Here is a 10,454-nt window from a genome sequence, read left to right as displayed (position 1 = left end):
TCAAAGCCATTGTGATTGTAATAAGGTACAGCTTTCATTAAATTCAGTGAATATTTCCTCACGGTTTCGGTGGCTCTCTGTTTTGTGTGTGCTCTGAAAAAAATCAGTTTTTCCTAGACAGCCCTGTCTCTGAAAATGGGAAACAAAGAAAGTGGTGTGGACCTTGCTACACAACATTGTTCCAGCCAATCAGCAACAGGTGGTGTTAGTACTCGTGCCAGTTAGAGAAAGTGTTAGTGCAGGAATTAGTATATAAAATAAACAATAAAGGATAAACACATCGCTGGCACCTGTGCAAGGTGGTCTGAGTAATCTACATACTCAGACCTACTGAATTCTATAGCTAAGAAAATCAACATTTCAAGAAATCAAGCCAGCTTTAACTGAAAATTCTGTAGCCAATACATCTGCTAAATTACCAACACATTCTCATCTCAACGCGTCATAACTGACGCTTTCAGACAGCGTGACAAAGTGTAAGGAGTAAAACGCTAAAGGGTACCCTTCAGCGTCCGTATGAAACGCCCCTGTTTCCTACGTTGCTGTGAGGCCGATGTGCACAGCTGTAGGGTTAGCCTGTTGACATGCATACACTGTTAGAAATTTCTTGTAATTTTACAGGAAATTCCTGGCTAATAGTTGCCGTAAATTTACTGTAAACAGTATACAGGACTGTTATTGTAAAATAACTACAACAAGGTACTGTACTTCCTGTAATTTCACAGGATATAATACTGTAAATATTACAGCAAAATTTTATATTTACGGCAACTCAGTAGCCAGGAATTTCCTGTAATTTTAGGGATTTTCTGTAATTTCACAGGATATAATACTGTAAATATTACAGCAAAATTTTATATTTACGGCAACTCAGTAGCCAGGAATTTCCTGTAATTTCACAGGACAGAATATTGTAAATATTACAATTAAATGTTGTAACTTGGATAAATGTTCTCTTTCAGACTTCTGCAAAGAAAAACAAAAAACTTTTTTTTTTTTTTTATATATATTTTTATTTTCTCTTAAAAAACAGAGTGCACAATGCACAAAGTATTAGTGTACCAAACTGGTTGAACATGAGTTGTCAAACATACTAATGTCCCCAATGTCCCCTGCCCACTAATGTCCTCTAATTTCCCCTGCCCACCAATTCAAAATCCAGCAGTTTCCTCAAAAGTGTGCAAACTGGTGCATTCAGCCCTCGCCTTTTCTCTGCCTTGCTGCCCGTCTGGGGATTTATGCCGCAAAAGGCTCTGAAAACAGGGGGGAAAAACACACTTATCAGGTAACATTTAAGACAGATATGACATGGTCATAACCATGACATGAAACATTAAGGGATCTTTATGAATGACTGAGTGCTTGTGTGTGTGAGACTGAGAGTCACTGTAGGCTATATGAGTATGTGTGTGTCTGTGGCTTGGCACGATCGATGCAAGGGTCTGCGATGCGAGTGCACCGGTTGGAGTGGTGTGCATCGGATAGAAATTGGGCTGAAACCGTGATGCATCTCCCTTTAAAAGCTTTGCATCAGTAAAATCTGCTTTCCTATTTTATATAGGCCTGTATATTTTTTAATATTATTTTCATTCAATTTACTTTCATATTTACCTCAGCCATTTCCCAAACGAGCAGACTATTAGATGTGGAGGGGTAGGTCTATTTTCAGGTCTAAATTCATGAGCATTGTTTACAAATAGAAAGATCTCTAAACTGTGATTTTAACACCCGAGCTACAGCGGGCCTCTACACGCGAGTATTACGCTGAATTCTACGCACTCGTGGATTCAACCGATGTCAGCGATTCTGGCTACACCAGGAACGTGGACAGCGCAGACCCAGCACACGCGTGCTTTAAAATAGGAATTGGTTCTATTTTTCCACGCACTCGCACATCACGCATCTGTGAGTGAGAGAAAACTTTCATCTTGTTGGATAGCTGCACATTGTTATAGCTAGCAAACACAAGTCCAACCCTACTCTGCTTCTGATTGGCTAAACACGTTTTTTGTGTGTGAGAGCTGCCATAGGTTTTGGGGAACTCAAATGATAAACCTTTACGAATATCTATCCTGCTGAAAATTTCTTCACAACTGTGTCACGCCGGAGATCCGGCATGGTGCCGGAATACTTTAACCCCTGAGTATGTGCCTGTGAGAGATTGAGTGAGTGTCTGTGTGTGCGATCGTCAACCATCTCTCCCCATCCCCTCGCTCGTCCCCTTCTCACTAAATTGGATAGCATAATTAGATTTTTTTCTTATAACTGCAAAGCAATGTGTAAAATCTGATCACTCAAAATGCGAAGTAATATGCTTTTGTATTTGTATTAAGTGACTTACTGACATCCCAAACTCTAACAAAAAATGTAAATTACAGAAAAGTTCCCTTCATATATCAAGTCATTGCTTATGGAGGTATATTTGAAGAAGAAATTTGAAGACTCAGAGAGAAATGTTTTAAGAGTTGCAAACTTGTAGACTTTTTTGTCTCTCCCACAAACACAACAGTTACACCTTCTCAAATTCTTCATTGCAGGTTCACAAATCCTATTCTACAAATCACAAATTAAGAAACTCGTACGCTCACATTTTGTATACGAGTTTCTTAATTTTAATACGTGTTTCTTAATTTAAGTTTCTCGTTTTTATGACAATGCCATTTTTAAACTCACCTCTGAATGAATTCAAGTGTGCTTGCGGCTTCTGCTGGATATTGCAAGTTGAAGACATAGTAGGCAGCGAAGACTGCTGCCAATCCATGCAGGAGGTTGCTGTGGGGCCCCATCACACATGCTCCTTCCATGGACATAACCCACATATCTGCACCGCGCAGTATCTCTCCTGAAACCCATTAACAATATGATAACTAAAAGCTGCACAACACACTATTGCCACCTACATGAATTCATTAATGTTCAAGTGGAGAAAGACTCGCACACCTCCACTTGAACATTATCTCCTTTGACCCCCGCACCCTCCATCAACAACTCAAAGAAAGACATTTTTTAGGCGCAACAGTCCTCCCTCAACCACATGAATTCATTAAAGAATTAACTTCTACAAAATAAGGGAAGATTATACCTGGTACAACTAATCGAGGTGTGCTTGGCAGACTGACAGCTCTCTCAATATCAGCAGCCGTGGCAGAGGGCTGGAGAATAAAAACCATAAGTTAACCATGAGTACGTTGAGTAAACAACGACAAAGAAAACTTGCCCCAAGAGCTGTAATGTTCTACTCAACACCAAGGGGAAAATCAGCTTCAATTTATGGTGCCAAATCTAGAAACAACTGCACATGGCAAATATTTATTTTAAATATGGATGCCATGTCAATAAAACAGTAAATTAAAATTATTTTATGAACTATATGGCAGGAAGCAATGGCTAACCCATCAGAGTATAGCCTGGATCAGACCACGGACTCAGCCCACTTCGCTAAGTAGGCTCCGTCTCGGGTCTGCATTCCCCATTCCGAGCAACAAGTACAGCCAGACCGGAAGAATGTTAGCCCAATGACCGCTGGGGGTGGACGGGACTAAACGTGATGAACCAATCAGCCCAGGGCCCATTTTCAAGCAATATCTGCCTGTGCGCTGACTGCCTCGGAGAACGGAGAATATAGATTGAGGCAGTTTTAGTAAAAAACAGACGGTTTACTGGAATAACTGCTCTGAAACCAGTACAGTATTCTGCATGGAGAGCTTTTTTAGAAGGGGCGACGTTTTGGAAATGGGAAGTTTTCTTTTGAAAAGGTATCTAAAGCCCTCCAACTTTGTAAACGCTTTGAATGAGACGGGTGTCAGACTGAAGCGCTAGCTTGGTCTGATACTCAGGCTGTTCAGAGTCTATATAATATTAGAATAACTTGTGCAAAGTGTCCATAGCAAAGGATGGGGCTGGTGACTGATTTCTGGTAATTAACAATTACAAAATAGCAGGACGGAGATGGGAGGGAGAGAGTGAGGGAATGGTTAATTTATGGATATGCACTGCAAGTTATACTCACATCAGCCGTAAGGAAGATACCATCCCCCTCCTTGAAGTGAGCAAGCAGGCACATAATGGTGCAGATAGCTTTGTTGCCACTCTCTTCATCGTAGGCTTCCAGAACCTTCCCCACTCCTGGTGTCTTCTGCTGTTGGAAGTACTCTATGATGTTCTGACTCCTGTTGTCTATGGCAGCTGGCAGCTTCTCCTGGATTGGAATTCCGGTCAGTTCACTGAAATGCGAGAACAGGCCCTTCAAGGAGAAGAGAAAGGGCCAGTCATCCTTAATTTTTGAGACGCTGTGTGGAGGGTCAGCATTGAGATCACAACGCTGGAGAATGTAGGTTCTCTGAAGCCATCTCTGAAGCGCTCCTCTCTCCATGCCTGACATTCCTTCCTAGGGGTCGGGGGAGTCAAAATTTGGATGCATCAATACTCAAAAATAAAATGTAGGTTTGTGTCTAAGGATGCCTAAATATAATTTCCACTATTCCTACCTGGGCATATAGCTGCTGCATCTGAGTCTTCATCTCTTGTAGGGTTTCATCAGTCTCCCCTGAGGGGAGTTCTTGAGGTGCCCATCGGACACATCCATATTGATCAACGGGACCTCTTCCATTTGTCCTCGCCTGCCGATTGCTGTGCTTATTCTTCCTTAACCGTGCCAATGTGTTGTTTCGGTTGACATGCTCGATTCTGGTTTTTACTTGCTGGACGAGCGATGCCCCAGCTGTATTTTCATCATCATCCACATCCCCAAAACATGTGGGGTACTTCTGTATTATATCGTTTACAACTTTCAAACAGATCCCTCTATTTGGATTTGCATTGTGCACCCTCATTTGATCGACAAGCTCTCTGACCATCGCTCTTCTGGCAGCAGGATTCGGTCTAGTAGAATTTGCAATGGCTGACTGAATCTCTGGCGTCATCTTCTCCCAGTTAACCTTCAAGGATGCAAACAGAAAATGGCAAAAAAAGAGAGGATACAAGGATATAAGCTTTTACGGGTGCATTTATAGTCAATTTCAGCATCAGACTCAAATGAAGCCCAATCTTATAACATAATCTGAGAAACAACAAACATCGGCCATTGCCATCGGCCATCGGCCACATTGCTATTTTGAACATCGGCATCGGCCCAGAATTTTGCCATTGGTGCATCCCTATTGAGTAGAATAGAAATATATTTTAGAAATCGCCAAGACCCGCCTCACCTTAAAATGTACAGGCCATGGTGTGCGTGGTGAGGGCATTGGGTTGGACGTTCGGGGTGTCTCAGGTGAGGAGAGTTGTGGACTTCCCACGGGGGACAGGGTTGAGGAGAGTTGTGGAGAGCCAGGAGGAGACAGGGCTGAGAAGGAACCTGAAAAAATATTTACCATTAGACCCCTATGATCCAGACATATTATGGTATATTTAAACACCAATCATATTTTCTATAAAATAAAACCATTAATTTTTCTTTTATTTCAAACTTTTTGTCGTGGTAGCCCCAAAAACAACTGTAGAAAGCCACCTGACAGCCAAGGTCATATCATGTCACGCTTCAAAAAAAAATTTGATTGGTGACAAGGGTGGGAATTCCATTTGGCCATCGATGTTGCAACTTTTAGGGCACAAAACAAAAGTGGATTTCACAATCTGCCAAACACATCAGTTAATACATCACGCCACAATCATACCATATAAAAAAAACAAATCACATGCTGAGGGTGCTTGGAGTGAATTTACAAACGCACCCTAGGTTTACAAGTTCAACTGTGAACATTTCGATGTGTAGCCTAATATACTTAGAATTAACAGTAACAGTTAAATCATTAAATAGGACGAAGGGTAAAAGTGCCTTGCATCCCTCCATGCAGATGACCACCCCCATCCCAGAACCACCCATAGAACCCGAACCACCCAACCTACGGTTACCTTGAGATGAAAAGGCACGGAGAAGCTTTCTAGACTGGACCACACGGAGAAAGGGCAGAAGATTTTCTTCACTTAGAAGGCTCACATCCTCCTTGTTCTCCACACCAAGTTCTTCCAGGCCTGCCATCAAGGTAGTTAGTGTGTCTGCGGGGAGGTCCGGGAGTACTGCCAAGACAGCCCTCCTGAGCTCCTCTTGTGCTGCAGCCATGTCTCTGCAAAGGAGTGATGGAGACAGATCATTGTAATGTCACACATTGTGTAGGCAGGCAAAGGATAATAATCCAGTAGATCATCATGCCTCATGCAAACAAACTGCTCTTGAGGTGTCCCCAAAACACTATAGACCCCAATGTCCCTCAACTTAACAAAACAATATTTTTCTGAGACAAATGACACAGAGCCATGGTGCACAATGACCAGCTCTATCTTGCCAACCTCCAACTCTTCTTCAGTTTTCCCCAGCAAAATAAACATGCCCTTTTTGTATGATGTGCCCTTCACCGTCACTGTGTGAGATGCTACTGTATCTTTAGATTCAAAATGCAAACCAACAACAGCCTCTCTGATTTTGTCGCTGTAGTCATTTACATAGAATGTCATCTCTTTATCCAGTAACACACTCGGCTGAAACATTTTACCTGCACTCAAGTATGCCTGGAAGAGCTGGTGTCTCTCTGCGACTGTCTTGCAGATGTTCTTGAAATTATGTAACTTCCTAGCACATCTTTTGAAGAATGTGTGCTTACTCTCAAACCTGAGAGTCCAAAGGCGAATAAGGGGACCAAAGTGTGTAATGAGCTCTGGATAATGAAGTAAATAGTGATGTTTGGGCTTCAGGGGCTCATTGGGAAAGAGCTGCCTTCGAAAGTAGATATACTCCTCAATGAGTATTTTAAGGTAAGCAACCTGATCTGTAGTGATTGCTGGTGCACAAATGAGCTCTACAATTTCTCTGAGCTGCAGCACAAGTTGCCAGGCACCATTCTCACATGGATTCCTAATCCTATCTCCTATCAGGAGAGGGAGCAAACGCAGGAAGCACCAGTTCTGGACTGCATGTCCACCAAGTCTTCTGCTACCTGGTGAAACATCGGCTGGTTTGTCCTGGGCATCATTTCCCTGATAGTTGAACTGATCTTTGCACCTGTTCAGTTGTGTATAGTTGAAATGTTTCTCCTCAACTAGATGACCAATCAACAAACTAAGGTCACAGGAAACAATGCCTTCAAACAGGTCATGGCCAAGACATGGGGGTAATCCAGGCTGGCAAACATGAAAGAAGGACAGTTGGTTAAAAGGAGAGTTTGACTTGATACCACATTCAGAATTTGTACCAGTGTTTTCTAATTCTTGTAGATGATTCAGAAAAGACTGTTCTGTACGCTTGTTGCCACATAATAATGGAGAGCTCTCAAAAATTGATCTTTTTATATCACAATACCTGCAGAAATAATGGCTCACACTAAAGTTCTCAACAAATCCGCCAATACAGTGAGACCCTAAATTGTCACCAGAAATAGCACACAGTCGACCTCTGACAATTTGTCCATTATTTATCTCAATGCCAGTTTCCTCAAGAGCTTTCAGGTCTTTAATGAGGGGCTCAAATACCTTGTCCATCCCAAAATATTTGAAGTCCTGCTCCTTACACAAGAGAACAAGCTGCATTTGATCTATGGATGATCTGTTATGAGGCAAAATATCTGTTAAAGTGAGATAAACTGCTAGAATCTTGTGTTTCTTTTTAGAAGAACCAAGTGGATTAACCACTTCAAATGCATCCTGATAAAGTATAAGACCAAGAGAAGATGGCTCCGCTTTAAATAAAGGGTTGCACTGAGCTCCCTTCCCGTCATTTACATCTTGGAAAATACCCTCTGATGATGGTGTGGAATGTGTTGCTGCATACTGTTCCTGCATGGACTTGCTTTTAAAAAGTGCAGCCAATGTTTCTTTAATAGGCACATACTGGGCAAACGATTCCTTACCTTTCTCATTGATACCTAATAACTGAGGCACCGGCTCAACATAATTAAAATGTTTTTTAAAAGCCGTCTTTCTTTTCTGGTCTGTGCTCAAAGGCCCACTGTTACAGGCTGTGAGGAGATCATCTTTTCTCATTTCATCCATAATGTTACTAATTGTGGCCTCTGGGATTCCAAGGACAGTTAGTTTCTCACTCAAGGTATTAAGCAGATTTGTCAGACTGACATGATGGACATCTTGATATCCCTCAATAATAGTTTGTATTGTAGTAGCCGGCAATAGTAGTTTAGCCTGAAGTTTTAGATAGAAAAGTGTGATATTCTGAAGAAAGACAGATTCATCAACTGCAACAGGTACTTCTTGCTCATCATCAGAATAATTAACGTTAGATGGTTCACACTCACTCACTGATTCACTGGCAACAGGTCTTTCTACATTAGAGGGGTTTTCTACATGTTCAACACTGTCATTGCGGTGCTTCTTAGAAAGATGGGATGCAAAACTCGACAAAACAGAGAACCTTCTATCACATCCTCTAAATGGGCATTCAACGTGTAACCCTTCACGCAAATGTGACCTCAAGTGACAAACTAGTAAAGATGATGTTTCACACCTTACTGCACAAAAGTCACATTGTATAGGAGTACATGGTCGCTGACTATTCCTCAAAGGCACATCTGCTTTGTGGTCTCTGTACATGTGAGCTTTAAGTACAGGAATTTTAACATACTGTCTGGAGCATTCAGGCACACCACACTGATATCTGTAATTAGCACTATTACTATGCAACTTAATGTGCTGAGTAAACTCACAAACTCTATTAAATTCCTTACCACATGTGCTAAACTTGCAAGTGAACATTTTGGAATTGTGTGAAGCTTGCTAGCAGCTAGCTAACTTTAGTTGGCTGTTGGTCGAGCTCACCCTCACAACACGTGGTGGTTGTCTGAAAATGTTCGGCAAAACGGACAAAAAAACCCCGATAGAAATATATACGATAATGTTATAAAATCTGTTCTTGATATGCTTTAACAGTTATAAGAAGATAGCAAACATAGAAGCTACCTTTTTACGGCTAACTCACTGACAGGAGGCAGACGTGACGTTCTTCTCAGAAGTCAAGAGCGCAATAAAAAACTTACAAACAGAAAAATTGCTCAAATACTGACGTTCGAATAACGTTATTCCCTCCAAAAAAAACCACATATATTCGAACATCTGGTTGCGCATTTTGCACATTACGTCAATTACAGCAGAAATTAATACCAAGAGACATAACTACTTGTAACGTTATAGGTAGTTTATTTAGGATTAAACCTATTTGGCAGCGTATCTCAACTAATCGCCAAGACCGCAGAGCAGACCTCACTCTCACTTTCGTCTCGCAGGCGCTCTTTCTCTAAATGACAGCCCTAAATGACAGTCGCGCTAGCTAGCCGATCCATCCAAACAGTGAAAAAACCATGTTGACGTTACTTCAGGCAGATTAAAAATAGCATCAGTTTGTGATGAACAAGGTAGCTAACGTTAGCAACTACCAGTACATACCTGATTTCATGGGACTGATGGAGGAAGAAGCGCGTTAATAATGTTAGCTACCTTATCATAAAAGCACCTATTTCTGCCCATGCCCTAACGTTATTTCCAATTTAGCTAAACCACAAGGGGACAGCCGACTTTATGTTAGAAAATCAAAGCAGACGAAACCGTCACCATCCACTCAGATTATCAGAAATAATAACGTTATATGATATAAAAAAGGGTAACAGTAAGTTACATAACGTGAAGTTAACTTACCTTCGTCCCAGAATGTTTGCTTCTTTTTTTTCTTCTTGAACGATGTCCGTTCTCGAATGTCCGTTTAGAACTAACCGCCTAAAAATTCAAAATTCCGATCGCGGTGATTCCATGATGCAACGCGGTGCATGTAAAACCATTGTAAAACTCGGCGTGTACAGTGTAGTTACAATAATAATACAGGACTGTCCATTAATTTCCCATGATGCATTGCCACTTACAGTAAAAACACAAATACAATACATTGTTGTAAGATTTACTGTATAAATTACATCAATTGCTAACAGTGTACATTCAGGGACTTAGGTTTAGGTACTAACATTTCTGATGGTTGTGGTAAGGGTTTGGGCTTCGGGGGGCTGTCAACACCTTTATTACTTTACTTAACGTAGCTAGCTAGCACTTCCAGTCTGTACGGGACGCCCCAGAGCGTCTCAGAGATGCTTCCGGAAGCATCTCATGGAGACGCACCTGGTGCGTTGTTATCTGACGCCCTGAGATGAGAACAGGCTGAAATTACTGGATTGAATAGTGTTAAAAGGTGGATGAAAAGTCCACAAAGAATATATTTTAGTTTCTCAAGGCACACAATAAGTGCATCTTCCACCCCTCTTGGTAGGTAAATTGCAATGGGTCTGTAAAGTGCTGTATTTTTGATCCAATATATTAACTAGACTTTCAAAACACTTTATGACAAGCAATGTTAATGCTACTGAATGAAAGACATAGTGCCTTAAGGGTCTGGGAATTCATGGCAC

At 41.4% G+C, this 10,454-nt stretch overlaps 1 protein-coding gene across 3 annotated transcripts; it reads right to left on the bottom strand.

The window, feature by feature from the left end:
* Positions 1 to 601: 601 nt before the first annotated feature.
* LOC119884096 lies at positions 602 to 9,992 on the bottom strand. Of its 3 annotated transcripts, none has more exons than XM_038694566.1 (8): positions 9,697 to 9,992; positions 5,914 to 6,125; positions 5,208 to 5,356; positions 4,488 to 4,937; positions 4,010 to 4,387; positions 3,083 to 3,152; positions 2,674 to 2,842; positions 602 to 1,253 (listed from the first exon to the last, which is right to left on the bottom strand). In XM_038694566.1, the coding sequence occupies exons 2-8, from the start codon at positions 6,119 to 6,121 to the stop codon at positions 1,130 to 1,132; spliced, it is 1,548 nt and encodes a 515-aa protein (XP_038550494.1). In that variant the 5' UTR covers positions 6,122 to 6,125; positions 9,697 to 9,992; the 3' UTR covers positions 602 to 1,129. The 3 variants fall into 3 exon arrangements, 2 of the variants coding, with proteins under 2 accessions (XP_038550494.1, XP_038550495.1); XM_038694567.1 differs by lacking the exon at positions 9,697 to 9,992 and adding an exon at positions 8,965 to 9,064; XR_005440925.1 differs by lacking the exon at positions 3,083 to 3,152 and having other exon boundaries at positions 1,126 to 1,253.
* Positions 9,993 to 10,454: the final 462 nt, after the last annotated feature.

This window comes from Micropterus salmoides, unplaced genomic scaffold (assembly GCF_014851395.1).
Source record: "Micropterus salmoides isolate LMB-PRFRI ecotype aquatic unplaced genomic scaffold, ASM1485139v1 Ms_hic_scaffold_3171, whole genome shotgun sequence".
Lineage (NCBI taxonomy): Eukaryota > Metazoa > Chordata > Actinopteri > Centrarchiformes > Centrarchidae > Micropterus > Micropterus salmoides.
Note: the sequence above shows the minus strand (reverse complement) of the source record. Positions and strands in the feature narration are given on the sequence as shown.